Source organism: Brachypodium distachyon, chromosome 3 (assembly GCF_000005505.3).
Source record: "Brachypodium distachyon strain Bd21 chromosome 3, Brachypodium_distachyon_v3.0, whole genome shotgun sequence".
In the NCBI taxonomy this organism is placed as follows: domain Eukaryota; kingdom Viridiplantae; phylum Streptophyta; class Magnoliopsida; order Poales; family Poaceae; genus Brachypodium; species Brachypodium distachyon.
The window spans coordinates 15,717,425-15,738,439 of NC_016133.3; the positions used below are offsets into that span (position 1 = coordinate 15,717,425).

At 47.3% G+C, this 21,015-nt stretch overlaps 7 protein-coding genes across 9 annotated transcripts; 4 read left to right on the plus strand and 3 right to left on the minus strand.

The window, feature by feature from the left end:
* The first annotated feature begins 322 nt into the window (after positions 1–322).
* LOC112271915 (putative F-box/LRR-repeat protein 23) lies at positions 323–2,009 on the plus strand. Its single transcript, XM_024462166.1, has 3 exons — positions 323–455; positions 554–937; positions 1,399–2,009. Exons 2-3 carry the CDS (start codon positions 570–572, stop codon positions 1,889–1,891), a joined length of 861 nt encoding a protein of 286 aa, XP_024317934.1. The 5' UTR covers positions 323–455; positions 554–569; the 3' UTR covers positions 1,892–2,009.
* Positions 2,010–3,052: 1,043 nt separating this feature from the next.
* LOC100845196 (putative F-box/LRR-repeat protein 23) lies at positions 3,053–5,907 on the minus strand. The gene is made up of 2 exons (XM_010236130.3): positions 5,494–5,907; positions 3,053–3,888 (listed from the first exon to the last, which is right to left on the minus strand). The coding sequence occupies exons 1-2, from the start codon at positions 5,835–5,837 to the stop codon at positions 3,222–3,224; spliced, it is 1,011 nt and encodes a 336-aa protein (XP_010234432.1). The 5' UTR covers positions 5,838–5,907; the 3' UTR covers positions 3,053–3,221.
* Positions 5,908–7,344: 1,437 nt separating this feature from the next.
* LOC104584052 (protein REVEILLE 8-like) lies at positions 7,345–8,567 on the plus strand. Its single transcript, XM_010238162.1, has 5 exons — positions 7,345–7,451; positions 7,593–7,650; positions 7,757–7,928; positions 8,004–8,126; positions 8,215–8,567. Exons 1-5 carry the CDS (start codon positions 7,345–7,347, stop codon positions 8,565–8,567), a joined length of 813 nt encoding a protein of 270 aa, XP_010236464.1.
* A 111-nt stretch (positions 8,568–8,678) lies between these two features.
* LOC100845499 (putative F-box/LRR-repeat protein 23) lies at positions 8,679–10,975 on the minus strand. 2 transcript variants are annotated; one of them, XM_024460580.1, is made up of 4 exons: positions 10,541–10,975; positions 9,264–10,213; positions 9,086–9,150; positions 8,679–8,990 (listed from the first exon to the last, which is right to left on the minus strand). In XM_024460580.1, exons 1-2 carry the CDS (start codon positions 10,939–10,941, stop codon positions 9,481–9,483), a joined length of 1,134 nt encoding a protein of 377 aa, XP_024316348.1. In that variant the 5' UTR covers positions 10,942–10,975; the 3' UTR covers positions 8,679–8,990; positions 9,086–9,150; positions 9,264–9,480. The 2 variants fall into 2 exon arrangements, with proteins under 2 accessions (XP_024316348.1, XP_024316347.1); XM_024460579.1 differs by having other exon boundaries at positions 9,086–10,213.
* A 2,069-nt stretch (positions 10,976–13,044) lies between these two features.
* Positions 13,045–15,043, minus strand: LOC104584053 (putative F-box/LRR-repeat protein 23). The gene is made up of 2 exons (XM_010238163.3): positions 14,600–15,043; positions 13,045–14,023 (listed from the first exon to the last, which is right to left on the minus strand). Exons 1-2 carry the CDS (start codon positions 14,980–14,982, stop codon positions 13,423–13,425), a joined length of 984 nt encoding a protein of 327 aa, XP_010236465.2. The 5' UTR covers positions 14,983–15,043; the 3' UTR covers positions 13,045–13,422.
* Positions 15,044–15,827: 784 nt separating this feature from the next.
* Positions 15,828–17,571, plus strand: LOC100845806 (UDP-glycosyltransferase 83A1). Its single transcript, XM_003571462.3, has 2 exons — positions 15,828–16,344; positions 16,431–17,571. Exons 1-2 carry the CDS (start codon positions 15,828–15,830, stop codon positions 17,345–17,347), a joined length of 1,434 nt encoding a protein of 477 aa, XP_003571510.2. The 3' UTR covers positions 17,348–17,571.
* Positions 17,572–18,423: 852 nt separating this feature from the next.
* On the plus strand, positions 18,424–20,576 carry LOC100846109 (F-box protein At4g22280). 2 transcript variants are annotated; one of them, XM_010236132.2, is made up of 4 exons: positions 18,424–18,561; positions 19,118–20,025; positions 20,228–20,406; positions 20,488–20,576. In XM_010236132.2, exons 2-4 carry the CDS (start codon positions 19,180–19,182, stop codon positions 20,525–20,527), a joined length of 1,065 nt encoding a protein of 354 aa, XP_010234434.1. In that variant the 5' UTR covers positions 18,424–18,561; positions 19,118–19,179; the 3' UTR covers positions 20,528–20,576. The 2 variants fall into 2 exon arrangements, with proteins under 2 accessions (XP_010234434.1, XP_014756982.1); XM_014901496.1 differs by having other exon boundaries at positions 20,240–20,406.
* The last annotated feature ends 439 nt before the right edge of the window (positions 20,577–21,015 follow it).

Here is a 21,015-nt window from a genome sequence, read left to right on the forward strand (position 1 = left end):
AGAGCGCGTCCAGAGGCAGCTCCGACCAATCCCTCACGACTGGCTCCGGCTCAGGAAGAGCGCCCATCTCCTGTGGTTCAGTTCACCGTCGTAGGAGAAGAAGATGGGCGGCGCCCTGCAGTAGTAAAATTTGTGGTTCCGTCAGTTTGTTTTCCGAGACGCAGTTAATTTATAGATTTCGAACGAATCGAAACCCTTTCGTCTTCCCTGTATAGCGAGTAGGTACTCGTGCGGGCATTAACTCAGTGCTCCACGGGCGTACACTCTCTTTAATCAATGGAGAAGGGGCGCTTCGGCTGCAGAACCGACTTGAAAAGGCACGGCAATTTACACAACGGGAAACGAAAGGTTTCCTGCCAGCCGGCCGGTCTCTGCTCTCTCTATATAAATCAAAATACAGAGAGCGATTACTCCTATATTGCTTCACCTCTCCTTCGCCGGCCTCTCTGCCGGAGGTACCGCTGTGATCTGTCATGAACTAACACACCATATTCTGAATACTGGATTTGGTTAATTGTTCTCTGTAAAATTAACTCTCCTAGCTTGTTTTCAGGTGCTCGTCCCAGGAAATGGAGTTGGAGCCAGAAGACACACTGCCCGTGCCTGCGCCACCATGCGCTAGGGACTGGTCGGAGCTGCCTTTTGACGCGCTTGCTCTTATCTTGGGCAAGCTCGGCGCCGTGGAGATTCTCATGGGCGCCGGCCTCGTGTGCCACTCCTGGCTCGACGCTGCCAAGCTGCCTCATCTGTGGCGTGAGGTGGACATCGGCCGTGGGCCGCGCGACCAGTCTCTGATCCTCGAGAAGAGCAGTTCTGCCTGGTCTGCTATGTTCGTTGGTATGGCCAAGATGGCTGTCGATCGCTCTGACGGGAAGATGGAGGTGTTCGTGGGAGATGGGTTTGTTAATGACGCGCTCCTCAGTTACATCGCACAAAGGTATGTCTTAGGAACACTGTACTTCTAATAGTCACTCCGGTCCATATCACTTGTATCAAATTTGCACAAATATGAATGTATCTGTGTTAGAAAAGCGTCTAGCTAGATACATGTAATATTTCGATAAGTAATTCCGGCCGGAGGAGTAGCAGATCTACTACACGTTTTAGAACATTAATTTGATTTCAGCACTCTTGCTTTACTTAATTGAAAGATAATCATAGGAGCGCTCTTAACATAGATGTCTCGGCAGAACCCGATCCTGGATTGTGATTCGATCTTTTTTTTTTGTGAAATGTGTAATCGATCTAGCGTTTGACATCCCAACTTCCACGCACTAAAACTCCTGGTACAACTCATGTACAGTTCTTTTTTTTAGAAAACGATTAACAGTTCTTTTGAAGGTATCTTATTTCCATAATAGTGAAAGTCCTATAACCAAAATACTACTCTCATTTCAGGGCAACATCTCTGAAGACTCTTTGCATCATCCGTACTTGGTTCGTATCCAACGAAGGATTTGCGGAGGCGATAAAAAAGCTCCCTATGCTAATGGAGCTCGAGGTTTCAGTATGTCTGCGGATAAATGGGAATCGTGTGTTTGATGTTGTTGGTATAGCATGCCCACATCTGACACGGTTTAGATATAGCAAGTCCCGGTTCTACATTAACGACGGCGTTAATGACAGTGAGGATGAGAAAGCCCGTGCGATCGCAACCATGCGCGAGCTACGCTCTCTTCAGCTCTATGCAGTTCATATCACCAATGAAGGACTGACGGCCATTTTGGACAACTGCCACCAACTGGAATCTCTCGACATCCGCCATTGCTTCGAAGTCGACATGAATGATGCCCTGAGAGAAAAGTGTGCAAGGATCAAGACACTCAGGCTTCCTGAAGATTCAACCGACGACTATGAGTTTGAGGTTCTGCCACCTTTCGTGGTTGGGTAATAAAATTGTTTTGGCGATGTACTCCAGCAGTGGTTAATAACTCTATGGCTAGCCTGACTATATTTTGGGCTCAGATAACTGTGACCATCGCTGATGGCTTGTATGAGGCTGTGCTTGATCAAGGAATCAACCTTTTTTGTCATAAAGTTGGTCGTTTTGCTCCTTAGATGCTTAATAAATATTCAAACTTTGTACTCCCTCCGTCCAACAAAAGATGTCTCAACTTTGTCAAAATTTGAATGTATCTACATTCAAATTTTGACAAAGTTGAGACATCCTTTGTTGGACGGAGGGAGTAGCATTTCTTGCCTTTTACTAGCTGATAGCAATAAAGTGGTTGAAATCCTCGGCTGGGAGAGCTGACTATAGCAGCAAACAGCAACTTCAGCGGTGTTACAGCCGCTTGAATATACCCTAGACATTTGCTCCCTCCGTGAAAACAACCTATCCTTTTGGACTCAATTTTCAGGCAATATCACGTTAAAAGTTTAAAGCTTCAGTTTCAAGCGAAGGGACAAAAGGTGACTAGGTAGTGGAATTCATGTCTAGCAAGAAATGCTTATCAGAAAACTGTGTTTGGAGGTGTCTTTTGCTAATTTGCTATCTGCACTTACCTACGAAGTTACTGTGAGAAACAACTTAGAATCGTATACTCTTCGTACTACAGTAGAAGCCTTTGACTTATGTTCTCTTGATATACTGCGCCCTAGCTTGACGGCACGAAGTTGATTTTCCCAGCTCAGCACTGGGTCAGATTGACATTCACTTTTGACGTAAAAGTCCTGGGTACACTTTTCGTACATAGCTTTTGAATTGAAGGTAATAGTTATGAGTTGAGTCATGGGGAAGAAGGCGCAGCCGCATCAGCTTGTCATTGACATGGTAGCCTCCAGGTGACTGCAGTTTTCCGAGATGGTTTTGAACCTTGCCCAGATGGAGTATGTCCGGCAACTGCAGCTTGCACTGATTTGTGTGTTGATGGTGTATACAGATGGCATGTATAAAAAAAAATACTTGGTAAACCGCCAATTAAAATCCTACAAACACTTCGTCCAATTACATACAACGACATTTTCTCATTCCTTTTCCTCCACATGACCGAAAGGAGAATGCTGGGTTAAGACGAATTCAGCATAAAAGACTTGAGGCAATACCGCAATAGTAAGGGAACATCCAAATATTGGAAATTTTTGGTGATTTATTCACATGTTCAGAAGTGTTTCCACATTTTGAGTAGAAAATTTTGGTCTATCCCACCGAAAACTCGCAGTTTGATCATATGCTGAGAAAATTGATACATTGGACCAGAGCATGCACGAAGATGCTTTCCTCACTTACGCAACCTCCTCGGAAGCACCGTCTCATATTTGTCGAGGTCGGCCTCGAAGAGAGAAGAACCAGAGTAATAATCGTCGTTGTCATCCTCTGATTCCTCTCCTATCCAATACCTGTCCACGTCCGGGCTGCTGCACCAGTCAAGATATTCATATTGGTATTCAGAAGCAAACCTAGGGCTTCCAACCTCGAGGTCGTAGTCATGGGTCGAGTCATGAGGAAGCCGCAGCATACCGATCCCGGCGCAGTTCCCTCGCAGCAGCGGGCCATCGTCGTCGTTGTCTATGTCGACATTGAAGCAATGGCGTATGTCCAGCGACTCAAGGTGCGGACAGTTATCCAAGATGGTGGCGAGCCCTTTGTTGGTCAGGCTGTTGGCAAAGAGCTGTACTGAGCGTAGTTCGTGCATCGTTGCGATCCCTAGGGCATCCATGTCCTTTTGCCATGTCCATTGTTGCCCATTGAAGTATTGTTTGTTCAGTCGGAAATGCTTCAGCTGGGGGCATGCTTCTACAATAACCTTGTACACCCTCTGATGTTGATTGTGATGCAGCGATAGCTCGAGCTCTTCGAGGAGAGGAAACCCCTTTATTATATCTTCAAATCCTTCCTTTGAGACACCCGAGCAAGAGATGAGGCGAAGACTCTTCAAACAGGGAGCCCTGCAAAGATAGAACATGGATCTTAACAACCATCAATGCATGCAGTGGCATCAGGAAATATTCAGATAATTGAACCCTATTTATAACTATGTTGCTAACAGTCTTACAGTCTCGTAAATAACAACTGCAATTGCAAGAGAACAGAAGAACAGAGTTCAGTTGAAGAAGTCATTAAAAAAAATGACCTGATCTGATCACAGAGCAAGCAGATCCAGTTGGACAATATTTTACCCATAAGCCACACGTTCACTTTGTTGCTAATCTAGCATGTGGAAGATTGCAGGAATGAGAATTGACCATATATACTTTAAGTATCCAAATGTTGGATACAAGGCTATAGCACAGATGCATTAGTGAATTAATTCGATCAAGTCCACATTTCATGCTCAAAATGCATTTAAAGCACAAGCTGATGATCAAACTTTCAGCTCATGTCAGTTTCTGCTAAGTCCGAACACTAGTATCTCAAGTTCAGGCATTTCACAAGTTCAAATTATCTTCCTACAGTTAACAAACTATCACAGCCTGACTAGCTTCCTCCAGATGAAAGCATTTGTACTTTGTAGTGATGATCGACTGTTTTCTTCTTCTTATATATCTGTAGATAAGTTCTCATCCTTTTTCTTATCTGCATCGAAAGAGATCAATCGCAGTTAACTAGCAACCCCTTTGAAACAATCCACCTTCCAACCTATAGAAGATATACGTAAGGTTCAAAGATTTTCATTGAAACGGCTCTACTCCAGCTGTACTCAAAAGATATCTCATCAAAACAAGGGAAGGAAAAATAGAATAGAAAATAGGAGACTTCTACTTGAGATCTGCCTAGTAACCTGCAAGTGATTTTTCTAGAGCAACCCAGCAGGAGCACTGCCTTTTCATTAACAAAGTCTCGACAAACAAAATTTTGATTCTCATTAAGAAGTGCAGCCAACACACCTATTTCCCCTTGGAGTATAAGATATCTCTGCAGCCCAAATATTTAGTTTAACATGATCACTAGAATTCAAGACTAGCTTATGTTTTCTTTTTCCATACTTGCATCCATGCACATGTGTGCCCATATGTATGCAGATGCCCAGAATATATTTTAGGAACACACTCCATGCTACAGCCTGCAGCTTTAAATTCTATGTGAAGGCTATTAATTACTGTATCTAAGATTACAATTGAGGAGTATATAGAACCTGTTGACAGACCAGAGCCATATCATTCGCGTACTTCAGAATCAACCAAAAAAGGGAAGAAATCGAATGTGAAGCCAACCGACAGAGATCAAACCCAGAGCTATCTAAAATTTGAAGGGAACAAACAATATATAGCAACCAGATAACAAAAAATTGAACAAATTAAAGAGGAATCAAAACATGAAACTAAGTGCTCTACAACCAAGAAAAAATTATATTGAAATCTCTAAATTAGATACGCAATTCAGGCACAAAACTTGCTAAGGATCCAAACATACGGCGGATCGATCGGCCACCGCAACACTAGGATTCAGATCGAATCAAGCACAAACTAAACTAAATTACTCACGGCGGATCGGCCGCCACCACAGCATTAGGATTCAGATCGAATCAAAAACAAAGCACGTAAAATACTCACTGCTCGCTGAGGTAGAGGAGGAAGCCATCGTCGGCGGCGTGCTCGCCGCAGAAGGCCTCGCACTGCCCCGCGCTGCGGCGGACGGCCTCGCAGGCCATCCCCTGGCGGATGAGCTTGGGGGAGAGCTCGGCGTTCCCGCGCATGACGATGCGGCGCCACAGCTCCGGCTCGTCCCGCGCGGCGCGGCGCCAGGAGCGGCACACCTGGTCCGCCGCCATCAGGATGTCGATGTGGTCGAGCTTGTGGAGGACGGCCAAGATCGAGTCCAGTGGCATGTCCGCCCAGTTCCTCGCCTCCTCCGCCGCCACAGGCGCCTCCTGGAGGCCGCGAGAGGAGGAAGGCATCGCGTGGTGCGGCTTCGCCGGGTTGGGACTTTTGGGAGGGTTTGGGGCTAGGGGAAGAAGGCGTGGGCAGTTGGGAATTTCCGTGGAGCTTTTTATTTTTCGGATTTGCTAATCTTGCGTTTATATATTTGAGCTCTCCTATACAGGTTTTTTTAAACTAATTTGAAGTTGCATAGGTTGATAGATTTTCTCTAAAATTTGATCAAACTTTAAAATTTGAACTTTTTTTACCAATAAATAAATTACAAGTAGTAATCTGAAGAAAAGTATACAAGGTTGTAAAAAATTAAACGTTTTTGTTACCAAAGTTAAAGTGTTAATGACGACCCACCATTGGTTTGAGGGTACTTGGTGGTTGTAGGCATAACCAACCAGGGATCAAACTTCGGGACACCATATGTGTCTCATTTAAATAAACTACCTTTTCAGTAGTAGACAATACATCCGTTGGCAGCAAGACGCTAAGGGCATCAACCTTAATCTTAAGAGGCTACATGATTTCAGTCTTGTGTAAAAGTTGTGTGAGTGCATGCATGTAGTGATGTGCGTGAGTTTCTGTGAATGTACAATGTAACTAAAAAGAAAAATGTTGGTTTCAAACCTTAACCTCGAAGACAAAATTTATGAAAAATTCAATCACACTAATTTATGAATTTCGAAATTTAACCTTACAAAACAGATTGGTTTGCCTCGTCGGGATTGATGACGTGGAAGGGGTTATGCGCCGGAAGATATTGACATATGTGTCTGGCTTGTGCAGCTGGATGACTGGGTGCCATGCAGGATCTACAAGAAGTCTGACAACTCATCATGAGTAAATTTCACAAAACTACGATTTTCTTGCCAGTTGTGTCACAGAACCATGCATGATTTTTGCTAATTTATCCGCCAAGCCACAACTATTCGGGTTAATTGTGACAGCTAGCCCAAAACACATGTCTCTGCCCATTTGACACGATTTCCGACAACTAGGCCCCAGCTGCCAGGCGTCACGTCGGATCCTATCCGACCCGTCAGCCCACGGTTTACAAAGTTTCAAATTCAGCTATTAGGAAGACAGGATTAGACAGGATTTTCCCTAGACTTCATCTACAAAGTTGAAATTTAAAACAAACTTTTTCTCTTTAAAATAATTCTTGACATGCTGAATTAGGCCTAGTTTGAAACGTTGTAACATGTGTGTGAACCAATTTTCTTCATCAATTCAGCTGTTTTTTTTTCTTTCTTTCTTCCTTCTTGCACGAGAACCGTCTGCATATCCTTACCCACAAAAAGAACAGGAAAATAGAGTTAAAGACTCAGTTTCAGCGGTGGCGGCTGTCACGACGAACATATGGTTGATTCCCCCGGCCACGTGTTAAGAGCGGGAGCAGCCTCTGCAAACCTAAACTCAAGATTTAGCTAGTCACCCGCATACCCAACGTTCCATAAACGAGCGATTAGAAACACCTTCTTTTTTATCTATCGGCAGCGTTAGAGAAGGAAGTCTGGAGGTTCTGCATGATCCATGGATAGGATCGACGAGACAACGCCGGCGCCGGCGAGGAAGCCGAAGCAGCGCCGGAGTAGGTGGAGCCCCGACGAGCACAACCGCTTCCTCGACGCTCTCTCCATGTGAGTAGGAGCGCCTATGGATTCCTCTGCTTGATTTGCTAGCTTCCTGAATGGCCTTGGCTCGTTTGTCTGAAATTGCATTGCCTAGCTGAATCAACACTGGTGCTAAGTAAAGGTCTGAGATCCTTCCTCGCTTCTCAGGTTCGGTCGCGACTGGAAGAAGATCGAGGCGCATGTCGGCACCAGAACCACCATACAGGTGATCATTGTGATCAAGAGACTGCCCTGCATTTGTCTGAGGATTTGGGAAATGCAGATGCTGTAATGTTTCTGAATGGTGAGTGTGTTTGGTTTGGTGTGTGTAGCTTCGCAGCCATGCTCAGAAGTACTTTGAAAAGGCTCAGAAGATGGGTGTTACTGGGCTGCCGCCACCGAGGCCGAAGCGCAAGCACAAGCATGCCCCGCCGGTTCCGCAGCAGCAGCAGCCTGCACAGGGCTCGGCGGCGGCCGGACAGTCGCAATGGGCGCCGCCGCCAGGTAAATACTGTCTCCTTAATTGTTCCTTGGCTTTCTTGATTTACTGATCTAACATTTCGAGTGTTTCTTTGTCAGGAATGCAGAGCTCCGGCTGTGGGAGCATTCTAGGTAGGACTACTTCGGCTTGTCTGAATAACCATGGAGGCGTAGGAACTGATCAGGTTCCAGCTGACGAACCAGCTGCTGCAACATATTCAGGTAAGATTAGTAGCTGATACCTGGCCGGTAGACTCGCAGTTTGTCACTCACAAGGATAACAACATTGCTTTCTCCGATGTTTAATTAGGCGACAATTCGTTCATGGGGACACCGAGCTTCTTCAGTGAAATGAGCATGGCCTTGGAGTGGGTTGGCAGTAGCACTGGCAGCACAAGTTTGGCATCCACAGCAGTTGGGCCGCCGCCCTCGACCCTGCCGGAGGTCGAGACAATGCTGCCTGTTGATGAGGCAGCGATGGATCCTTGGGACATCATCATGCAGGAGATCAAGGATATCGGGTTGGATATAGACATGGACATGGACATGAAGATCTTCCCCTCTATCATTCCCGCAGGCGGAAGTGAATGCGGCAGCCCTACGCCGCATCATGGCGTCCCTGGTGCCTGGTGTGACACAAACTTACCTTCACCATATGTGTGATTAGTTTAATTCTACTTGTTGGTATAACCAGGTATATCAGTAGAGTTTTAGCATACATAAACAGCAAAATCTCTAGATTTTTATCTTCCACAAAAAGTGATATGAGAAAACTTCATGCAAATATCTTTGTTTCTCTGCTAAATCAAGAGACAATGTTCCACGAAATCCACACCCCTCATGTTATTATGAGTTTAGTTCGTACAGTTGGATTTTATCTCATCATGAACATGGCACGAATGTGCACTTTGGTCACCGAACTTAAAAAATGTTGTGATCTGGTCATGAACTTCGCAAGTTGTGTACCCACAGTCAAATTTTGACGCCGTCCTTGGATCTCGACGGAGCCGTGATGACGTTGCTGACGACGCTCATGGGAGAATAATTTTGCGCGGGGAAATGTTATGCGACACTCATGTGAACTATCTGTAAAGTTGGATGGAAAGAACAGCTCTGTCACTAGTCAATTCAGATTTCAACAAGGAGATAAAAACATGAAAACAAAAGTAATGGATACATACAGTGACCAATGGTGTGTCATATGGATTTGATCGATGAAACCGAAACCCCAGAATCATTATATGTACTGAAATTTGCAGCAGTAACAGAGTCGAAAAACAAGTCTGAATTATAACATCGTGTTGTTGTTTGCCTCCTCAACTTGTTTCCAGCGAACTACTAAAGTAAAAGATTGCTGACCTCTTTTATTGCGGCAAACTATATACGGTCTGAAGATCAGTTATTGAGCATGAATACGGAACTTAATTAAGCTTTCGAACTCAATGCAGAGAGGTGGATAAATCCCCAAGCAGAAAACCTGCCGCCTGAAATCGAAGCAAATAAACGATGGGCAACAGGGAAGGCATGCAGCAGTATCCACGCACTCCTCCATCAGAACGCCGAGATCACCGTTTCATTATATTCTCAGGTACCTACGTGCACCCTTGCCAAGAATCCTCTCATGCTCTTCAAGATCGGTCTCGTCAATGCCACTAAAGTAGCAAGAACGATCAGAATCATCGGACTCGCAGTCCTGGGCGTACATAAATTCACAGTCCAGTTCATCACCAATGTCTGACGACATGAAACACGTGGAACAGTAACTGATAGGGCTGCCAGGCTCAAAATACTCAGAATCATCAGTGAAGTCATCATCGTGGCTACCGGACTGAAAATGCTCCCAATCATTGGTCCAGTTATACGGGTAGAGCTTCTTCGTCTTGATCCGGGCACATTTCGCTCGCAGGCCGCTGTCCATAACAACATTGTCGCAAGAGCGGATGTCAAGGAACTCAAGGCGAGGGCAGTTGTCGAGGATGGCTACCAGCCCTTTGCTGTCGAGGCCGTCGCGGAAAAGCTGCAGGGTGCGTAGCTCGCACATCCTTGCGATCACAAAGGCTTCGCTGTTGTTGGCAGGGTATGGAGTTCTAGCAAAATATCGGCGGGATATTCTTTCTTTGGTATGTTTGAAGTGCTTCAGCCGTGGACAAGATGTGGCAACAAGGTCAACCACCCATGTGGCAAGTATATTGTTGCATTGCGAAAGCTCCAGCTCCTCCAGCAGAGGGAACCTCAGTATTGCCTCCGCGAATGCGTCGGTGTGTACACCATAGCACTCGATGAGATGAAGGCTCTTCAGCGAGGGTGCACTGCAAAGATTGCACATGATCTTAGTTTGGTACAAGGGATTCAGATATGCACAACCAACATGATGCTCTGTATCAATCCTGACATAAGATCAGCTGAGTTCAATCCCTTTTTTATTTCTACCGAACTCTGTTCCAAATAGTTTTTTTGTATTTCACGATCATGCTGCAAATTTCTGGAAATTCCACAAATGTCGTTTCTATTTTGTTTATACGTGTAACCTTAATTTCAGAATATATTTTGTACCAAATCAAATCAAGGAGGAGCAACAAATACAATAGAATCCCTAGAAATGCGGGTGGGGGGGTGAATTGGGGGAAGGATCTTACTACTGGGCGAGGAAGAGGAGCAGGTCGTCGTCGACGTGGCCCTCGGCGAGGAAGGCCTCGAGCTCCCCGGCGGCGAACCAGACGGCGAGCCGCGCCATCCGGTCGAGGCTGACGGTCTCCCGGAAGAGCCGCGAGTGGCCGCGCGTGTCGATGCGGCGCCCGAGCTCGGGCTCCCGCGCCGCGTCGTGCCAGGAGCGGCACGCCCGCGCCGCGCCGCCGAACATGAGCTCCGCGTCGCCCAGCCTGCGGAGCACGCAGAGGATCGCGTCCAGGGGCAGATCCGCCCAGTCGCGCCTCTCCGGCCGCTTGGACCGGAGCCTCCGGAGACGGCGCTGCCGCCGCCTCCCGCGGCCCGGCGCGCCCGCCGTCGGCGGCGGAGGCGGAGGAGAGAGTAACTGCATCGCGTCGCGGGGGAGTGGGAGTTGGCGTGATGGACGGAAGACTCTGTTTTGCGGGGTGGCTATTTGACACTGCTTGGTTTGCTAGTAATCAGATTTTAGGCCATTCAGGAACTGACACGTGTACTCTAAGACAAACTGACAAAAGCTCAGCTTCCAACCAAATGGAACGGGCTTCTCAGTTTGGCCTTTTGGCACAGGACACTTTACGACTTGGCCTTCGGCACATGCGGATTTCACGGAATTTTTTAAACAATGAGGATCCCAATTCAAATTCAAATTAACTACGGAGTACATCTCTAAAATTTTGTAGAAATCCTATGAAATCCACCTGAGGCAAGCAACCCCTTACAAGTATTGGACGGATGTGTGGTGCAATTTACTTCTTCCTATGAACAGCAACGCAATTTTTTTTCGAAAAATTCATGCACTATATGTTACTGTAGGAGTACATACTAAGATCTGAGAGTACTGTTCAGAAACAAGACTCACTTTCCTATGCATTCCATTATAAAAGTGGTATATATAATCCTTTTCGGCGAAAGATGGCGTACCTTTGCAAGCACACTTGAAGGCGGTGCATAGAAGCGAATGACCCTACCGCGTAGAGAAGGAAGTTTGGAGGAGCCGATCGATGAATGGTAGGAGCCACGAGACGACATCCGGGCCGGGGAGGAAGCCGAAGCAACAACAGAGTAGGCGGAGCACAACCGCTTCCTCGAGGTGGTTTTCATGTCAGTGGGACTTATAGATGGCCATCGGGCTGGGGCAGCCCTATAATACCTCCTCTCGGCCCAGGTGCCGCACAAAGCCCGGTCGGGCCGACTCGATCCCGTTAAGGCCCTGCGGGCCCACCGAAGCCCCACTCAACGCATGGGCCAGATAAGAGATAAAAAAAAGAAAAACGGTTGGGCTGGGCCAAAAGAAGAAGAAAGGATAGGCTACAACACTGGATCCCTGACTAACATGTTGCTAGGGAAAACCAGTTTCAACGACAGAAAGTCGACCGGGACAGGGTTTTGCTGACCGATATGGTTTGTCACCGAAAGTCCCTTTTCGGTGCTGAATTGAGAACTGGGAAGGTTAATGGCTAAACGTGTTAAACCTAAAAAAACATAAGTGCTATGCCGGGCCAGCCCGGTGGCTTGGGATGAAGTCCAAGCACGACACATGCGTGCTCACGGGCAGGCATGGCCCGATTAAACTGTGTCGGGCCTGGCCCGCCGGGCCACCGGATTTTTTTCAAATGGCAGTCCCGATGGCCATGTATAGTGGGGCCACATTCCTCTCCCCTGCATGCATGCTAGCTTCCTGAATGACCTTAGGTCGTTCGTTTTGTTTTTTTTTTTTGTAAAAAGGTCGTTCGTTTGAAATTTGCCTAGCTAGCTGAATGCCTAAATCAACCTGTGGTAACGATCTGTTATTGTGGAGACGGATTGCTCGTTTGTCGTTGCGGCGGCGGCACTCTTTGAGTATAAGATTATAGTGTTGGTGTGTCAGGACATCATTTGCAAAATCGTGCGACTCATTTGCTTGCAAACTATGCTAGAGTTAAGCAACACACGATTATCTGGATGGGCTCCGGTCCATCGTTTATAGTGGAGGGGGTTCTCCAAGATTGTATTGTTGTGTCTTCTTACTATATCCCTTTACTAGCAAAAAGAAAGAGAAACATACATTTTTCGTATCTCAACTGTTGAAACCAGTAAAGGATTAGGCCCACGGAAGCCGAGTGCAAGGACAATGTTCAAAATAGAACTGCATGTGCCATTTCGGAGACTATATGAAAGAAGAAGACAGTTGAGGTCCCTGGGATGAAACAAGGTGATGCTATCTGTAACGTTGGATGGAAACAACAGTACTGTCGGCTAGTCAATTCAGATTTCTGAAATAAGATAAAAACATGAAAACAATAGTAATGGATAAATACAGTGACCAATGGTATGTCATATGGATTTGATTGGTGAAATCGAAATCGGAAAGCATAATATATACTGAAATTTGAAGCGGGATGTAAGAGAGTACACACAAGTCTGATTCAGAACATTGTGTTCTTGTTTGCCTCAACTTCTTTCCAGAGAGAGAAGCTTTGTGATCAGCCAGGTATGCTGATAACCACCATAGTTCGATCTTTAAAGGTCGCACTTTGGTGTCTCATGTTATAAAAAATTATATATCTATATATTGTCGGACTCCAATAGCTCTTGCAGTTTAACTTAAAAAAAAATCTTCTTTCCAACGAGCTAGTAAAGTAAATCACTGGTGACCTCTTTTATTGTGGAAAACTATATACGGTCTGAAGGTCAGTTATTGAGCATGAATACGGAAATTAAACAAGCTTTCGAACTCAGTGTAGAGAGGTGAATCAATTCCCAAGCAGAAAACCCGCAGCCTGAAATCGAAGCAAATAAACGCTGGACAACAGGGAAGGCGCGCAGCAGTTTCGGCACACATTTCCATCAGAACACCAAGATCACCGTTTCATTATATTCTCAGGTACCTACGGGCGCCCTTGTCAAGAATCCTATCATGTTCTTCAAGATCGGTCTCCTCATTGCCACTAAAGTAGACAGAACGATCTGAATCATCGGCCGACTCTGCGTACAAAAATAGACAGTCCTGCTCATCATCGATGTCGGTCCAGACATGTGGATATAACTTCTTCGTCCTGATCCGGGCACATTTCGCTCGCAGATCACTGCTATCCATGAAGACATTGTCGCAACAGCGGATGTCAAGGCACTCAAGGTGAGGGCAGTTGTCAAGGATGGCTAACAACCCTTTGTTGTCGAGACAACTGTCGAAAAGCTGCAGGGAACGTAGATCCTGCATCCTTGCAATTGCAAAGGCTTCGCTGTTGTAGGCCGGGTATACAGTTCTATCAAAATGTCGGCGGGATACTCTTCCTTTGGCATGTTTTGAGTGCTTCAGCCTTGGACAAGCTGTGGCAACAAAGTCAACAACCCATTTGGCATGTATACTGTTGCATTGCCAAAGCTCCAGCTCCTCCAGCAGAGGGAACGCGAATGCGTCGTTGTGTACATCATGGCACTCGATGAGATGAAGGCTCTTCAGCGACGGTGCACTGCAAGGATTTCACATGATCTTAGTTGCTGGTACGCACATGGAGTACAAGGCATATGCACAGCCTACATTTTCCACTGCTCCAGCATTTCATTTGTATAAAGTTTGTTGATTGTTGGTAGCTAGTACCTTCACCTCGGTTGGCCAGTCGGTATATATCATTTGGCACCACAATTCTAGTATGCAAGAAACTTTATCAGGTTAACATATATAAACATGTTGCTCTGCAAATATGCATCAATCCTGACTGACATAAGATCAACCGAATCCAATCTGTTTGTCAACTAAAATTTATTCCCACCTAAAAAAATTAACTCTGTTCCAAATAAAGTTTGATAGCGAGTATTTGTTTGTTATTCAGCACGATTATACTGCAAATTTCTGGAAGTTCAACAAATGTCCCTTTCTAGATTTTTTTTGGACGGTGAAAACATCGTACTGTACTGAATTTACAGGCGTACCCGTACGTAATTTCAGAATGTATTTTGTACTAAATCAAGGATGAGCAACAAAAACAACGAGAATCCCTAGATTAAATTGGGGGATCACGAATTAACGGGGATGGAACAGATCTTACTGCCGGGCGAGGAAGAGGAGCAGGTCATCGTCGACGTGGCCCTCGCCGAAGAACGCCTCGGACTCCCCGGCGGCGAACGAGACGGCGAGCCGCGCCACCCGGTCGGCGCTGGCGGCGCTCCAGAAGAGCCGCGAGAGGCCGCGCGTGTCGACGCGGCGCCACAGCTCGGGCTCCCGCGCCGCGGCGCGCCAGGAGCGGCACGCCCGCGCCCGGCCGCCGAACATGAGATCGGCGTCGCCCAGCCTGTGGAGCACGAGGAGCATCGCGTCCAGGGGCAGCCCCGCCCAGTCCCGCTTGGATCGGCGCCTTCGGAGACGGCGCTCTCGCCGCCTCCCGCGGCCTGGCGCGCTCGCCGGCGCCGGAGGAGGAGATAGCAACGGCATCGCGATTCGCGATCGACGGAAGACTCTGTTTTCGGAGTCTCTATTTGACACCGCTTGTTTAACAAAAGGATTGAGAGCGAACATGGGGTTTCGTTGATTAATGACTGAGCGAACGTTCATTGTTTAACAAGCCGAAGAGGCTTTCACGAAATACGTTTTCCAACAGAGTCCACGGGTACAAGAACAGGCGCGAAACCGGATTTTGAACCCAACAGAGTCAGACGGCAGTGTCTGAGCTACTGAACCAAGTTATGCAGTAATCCATTTGAGAATCAAGACTCATCTTTGTATGCATTTTTATTTTAGCAGAAATTGTTTGTTGCTACTTAATTGGCATATGCTACGCAACAATCAACTTAACGCCGGCCAACTTGTCCTGCAAAGACTTGGTAAGAAAAAACTTAAAGAACAGAGGAACTGACCACTTAGCACTGAGACACTCGATCCGCATCTAACTTGCCAGCTTATGGCCAGGTGTGTCTAGCTAATAGCTACTGTATCTATCTATCATTCTATCTCCTTGTATGCTTCGCAAACAATGCAGCGACACTCACAAGAAACCCCAACGAATCAAATACATACAACTACAAAATGACACCAATTAAAAACACAACCAGTGAGAACTTCTCTTCTTGCTGTGGGTCGAATCTCCAACAAGAATAATGCATGAGCTCATGCTTGTGGCATGCATTGCGTGTCCACAAAAGTCCAGAACTACATCTCTCGCTATAAATTCTAGCCAACATACATACATTACTCAATTGACATAACAACTGCATCATATATTGGGTTCAGGATCGCCAATTCGCCATCAAATCTCTATCTGTCAAATCTCAATGCCTTCGATGGCTTCACCGCCGCCGCACGCCCTGATCATCCCTTACCCGGCACAGGGCCACGTCATCCCGCTGATGGAGCTGGCGCACGCCATGGTGGACAGGGGCTTCATCGTCACCTTCGTCAACTCCGAGTTCAACCACGCCCGCGTCGTCGCCGCCATGTCGCCGTCTTCCTCCCCTGGAAACAACGGCGTCGGTGGGCTGGACCGGATCCGTCTCGTGGCGGTGCCGGACGGCATGGAGCCCGGCGAGGACCGGAACAACCTGGTGAGGCTGACCATCCTCATGACGGAATTCATGGCGCCGGCCGTCGAGGAGCTCATCCACCGCAGCGGCGAGGAAGACGGCGAGGAGAAGATCACGTGCATGGTGACTGACTACAATGTCGGGACCTGGGCGGTGGACGTCGCCCGGCGGACCGGCATCCGGTCCGCCGCCGTCTGGCCCGCCTCGGCCGCCGTCATGGCCACCCTTCTCAGCTTCAACAAACTCATTGAGGACGACATCATCGACGCAGAACACGGTAAATCAAGCACTAAACAACACACTGAAGTAACTGAATTGAACTTAAATTACATTTTACTGAAGAGTTCTTCTCAATTTTGGCAGGGTCTGCGATGGGGAAAGAGACGTTCAAGCTGAGCCCGGAGATGCCGGAGATGCAGAGCGCGCACCTGGCATGGAACTGCGTGGGCGACCACGACCAGCAAGCCACACTCTTCAAGTACTTAGTCAAGGGAGTCCTCGCCGTTGACCAATGCGAGTTCTTCATCTGCAACTCCTTCCACGCGGCAGAGCCAGGAGCCTTCTCGCTCTTCCCCAAGCTCCTCCCCATAGGCCCGCTCCTCACCGGCGAGCGCGGCGGGGACAAGGCCGTGGGCCACCTCTGGCAGCCAGAGGACGCCGAGTGCATCTCCTGGCTGGACGCGCAGCCGGAGCCGGGGTCCGTCGTGTACGTGGCCTTCGGCAGCTTCACCATGTTCGACCGCCGCCAGTTCCAGGAGCTCGCCCTGGGGCTCGAGCTCTGCGGCCGGCCGTTCCTCTGGGTCGTCCGCCCGGACATCGGCTACGGCAAGGTCCACGATTACCCTGACGGCTTCCTCGACCGCGTCGTCGGGGAAAGCGGCGGCACCGGCAGAGGGAAGCTCGTCTCCTGGGCGCCGCAGCAGCGGGTGCTGGCCCACCCGTCGGTCGGGTGCTTCGTGTCGCACTGCGGATGGAACTCCACCATGGAAGGCGTCCGCAACGGGGTGCCGTTCCTCGCCTGGCCGTATTTCGCTGACCAGTTCGTCAACCAGGTTTATATCTCTGACGTGTGGAAGGTCGGGCTTAAGGCCGTCAAGGATGAGGAGGCCGGGGTGATTACGAAGGAGCATATCGCTGACAGGGTTGAGGTGCTCATGGGGGATGCCGGGATCAGGGAAAGGGTTGAGGAATTGAAGAAGGCGGCACATGAGAGCATTCAGGATGGGGGATCCTCGCATGGGAATTTTGACAAGTTTGTGGAGGCCATGAAGCAGGCATGATACACAAGCTCAGACTGAGAGTGCGCAATGTGCAAACTTTGCAACGGGGAGTTGGAAAATTGGACAGACTGCAATCTCGTTTGGCCTTGTAATTGAATTTCTCTTAAGAGAAATCTTTCTACGGAGTACATGATTGCATGATTGTGGAAAATAAGGTGCTCCTTTAACTTTTCTTGAAAACAATGTAAGATTAGTACGTATTTGGAGCTGGAAGAGGGTTAAAATCCAAGCAGAGTCAACAAGTTGATGAAAATTCAGTGAGGTGCCAGCCTGCCATTCCCATTATTTATGCGCATATTTTCCTCCCCCAAGTTGTTTGCAACGGAGTACCAGATTACTGCTCCGTAACAAGTTGGTTGAACAAAATAGGAAACCGTCAGCTGCTCCCAAGATGGGGAGTGAAGTGAATTGTTTCGTGCGCTAGCCAATACAACCAAGAGATCGATCTAATGGAAAGAGTAGGCAATCTACTTATACTTCAACACTCCTCCTCACGTGTGGCTCCCGTAGGCCTAAACGTGGATCGAAAGTGCGTTGCAATTTAATTGCGGCAACCAGGTCTCGAACTCGAGACCTCTTGACCCTGATACCATAAAGAATTTCATGCGCTAGCAATGCAACCAAGAGACCGATCTAATAGAAAAAATAGACAATTTATTTAGACAATTCATTTATATTTCAACGGGAGAAAAGTACAACGACACCTAGAGTTGAGGAAGTCGACCGAGAAAACACATCATCGGATACAGAACCAGAGATCGCCGGTCGCAGCGGCCATTGCGCTTGACCTGGGCCGTAAATGGGCTTTCTGGGTTGTGGCTTAACCAGAACTCGGACGGCGGTGGGCTTGCGGTGGATATGGAGGCATCTTGTTTTTCTTTTTTTTTAGGGGCTGGATAAGGAGGCATCTAGCCCATCTCTCTCTCAAAAAAAGGAGGCATCTAGCCCAAGGAGAGAAGAGGAGAAGATGGCCCAGGCTAAGCCACAACCCAGAAAGCCCATTTACGACCCAGGCTAAGCCACAACCCGAAAAGCCCACGTATTACCCACCATCCACGGCTGCGTGTAGTGCCAGTGCCGGCACGTTCCCCTCCCTCCCACCCAAGCCACCCTCTCCTAGCTACCTCACCGTCTCGCCGGCCGCCGGCGCCACACGGAGCTCCGCCGCCGCGCGGCGACGGAGCGCGAGATTACCCGCGCTTTCGTTCTCCCGGGTAAGCGTCCCGCGGTTTACTTTTCCTTGTTAGGATTGGTTAACCTAAATCGTGCGGTAGCGTCCCCTTTCTGGTTCTAGATAGCACCGGGGAGCTTCAATGACGATGGCACGAGCGAGCCGCCGTCATATCGGTCGTTTTCTCCCCCATTCATGTGAAATGGCTCTGGTTTGCATGAGATTTTGCTGAGGAAGGGGTTTGTGGTTAGGACCCCTTTATCGTGGTCTTCAATTCGTTCAAGTTTGGTTACTGGAATGCTTTTTTGTAAATGTACCATATCCAATTTGACTGGATGCCCATGAGATTGAATTTGTTTTGCCTACTATGATCAAGTAATGTGGGACTAGGAGGGTTTGACATTTTGGAGGGTTCGTGGAGCCTTCTCTTGAATATTGTGCCAGGCATTTTGGAGGGTTTTGACATTTTGCCTATCCATTATATCAGCTTAGCGGAAATAAAAAACAGGAATATTACTACAAAATAAATTTAACAGCTGAGATTTGCGAACTTCTGCTCTTCACTTCACTAACTTGTAGTCACTACTTTTTGTGCTCAGGGCTGCCGCTCACCATCTGTTCAAGTGAATGCTCCGGAGATCAATAGTTCCTTTTTTCTCCGATGATGATTATCTCCAATAAGCGCATGCGACCAACAGGGTTTGAGGACATCACCAGTGACGGGATCAGCAGCCTCCCCAATGAGATTCTCCACCACATCCTGTCTCTCATGCCTGCACGGGAAGCAGTGCAGACATGTGTGCTGTCAACGAGGTGGCGCTATGTTTGGAAATCTTTGCGATGCCTTAAAATTGAGGGACCCGAATTCTCCAGCATGGAGAGATTTGTAGAGTTCATGGACAACTTACTACTGGAGCGTGACTCTGTCCCTCTAGACAGCTTTTGCCTTGTCAGCTGGAGCAATGGTGCTCACTGTCTCAACCATCCTAGAGCCAACCAGTGGATCTCCCATGCTCTTACTAACAAAGTTTGTGTGCTTCGGGTAGTTGAGTACTATGAGCTATTTAATCTAGATCCCTATCCATTCATTTCAGTGCATCTGAAAGTACTCAGTCTCAATTGTGTTTTCATCAGCGCCCTCTTCATTGAGAATCTCCTTTCTAACTGTCCAGCATTGGAAGATCTAACAATGATAGGCAGTCGTGTTCTTGCCACCAAATTTTCTTCTCGCACTCTGAAGAATTTAACCTTTATCTCACTTGGCCCCAATGACGATTACGATGTTCATGATGATTTTGAAGATCTTGTGATAGATACCCCTAATCTCGTTTCACTGCATCTGGAAGACCTTGCACTTTTAGCTCCTTGCCTTGTTAATGTTTCATCTGTGGTAAAGGCCTCCTTTCGTTTGGACGAGGAGTGTTTCTCCAGTTCTGATGCAAACTGCAACATTCTCAGTGCTCTGTCAAATGTTATGAAGTTGAAGTTGGTGTCTCGACCTGACAATGTATGTTCTTCTTGCAACTTTGCATGACTTCTTTTCGTTCTTTCATGTTGTGATGCCGTATAGCTGATATCTTGCTTTGTATGCAATTGCAGTTGCCACCTACAGCTTACGATGTATTTTTTGTCTTCTAACTTAGCAATTGTTCTTTTTCATTATTTCTCTTGTGTAGCTGATATCTCCTTTTTTGTATGCAATGTGCTAGGGCACTTCTCAGGAGACGGAGACGGTAAGCAAGGTACTAAGAAGAGATCTCTGGAGGTGCCAGGCATTCAGCAACCTGAAATCCTTGTCTGTTGGTGACTGGTGTGTGGATGCTGACCTCAGTGCGCTGCTCTACTTTCTTAGACGCTCGCCTGTCTTAAAGAAACTTGTCTCAGTGCGGTAAGGATATATTCTTCTTATCACATACGAGTTTCTAGTCGTGAATCAAGGTGTTAATATGTCTTTGATTCTTCTTGTCAGGCTGGAGCTTCTGGTTGGGGCCACCAAAGGCACAACCTGAAGTCTAAGAAAACAGACATGTCGTTTAATTGTGAACATCTTAAGAGGGTCAAAATCAGATGCGCTCGTGGTGACAAAAGGGTGCACAGTATTGTCAATGTCATACTCGCCAATGCCATCTCTCTCCCAGAAATTGTTATCAATCCGTATGAGCCTCTGTATCCTTTGGAGTAAGTCTCTCTGCATTCATTAGTGTTGATGTTTGTTTCTTTTTGGAGTTGTGCTACCAGAGGCAACTTACGTCCCTGTTAACTTCTTGTAGGTAGTCTGGCCTTGTTACTGAGGATTAGAGCTTTTGATGGCTGGCAAGTTTTAGTTCTCAATCCAAGTGCATACAATGCGTTGCAATGTTTATGGCTTTCTTTCACCATGGTTCATGGGACCTAGAGTCCTTTCTCTATATGACCATGATGTCCGCATGGGAAACAATATCACTATCCTTCCAGTTAACTGAATTTGAGTATGTATTTCTCTTTTCTGGAGATGTGC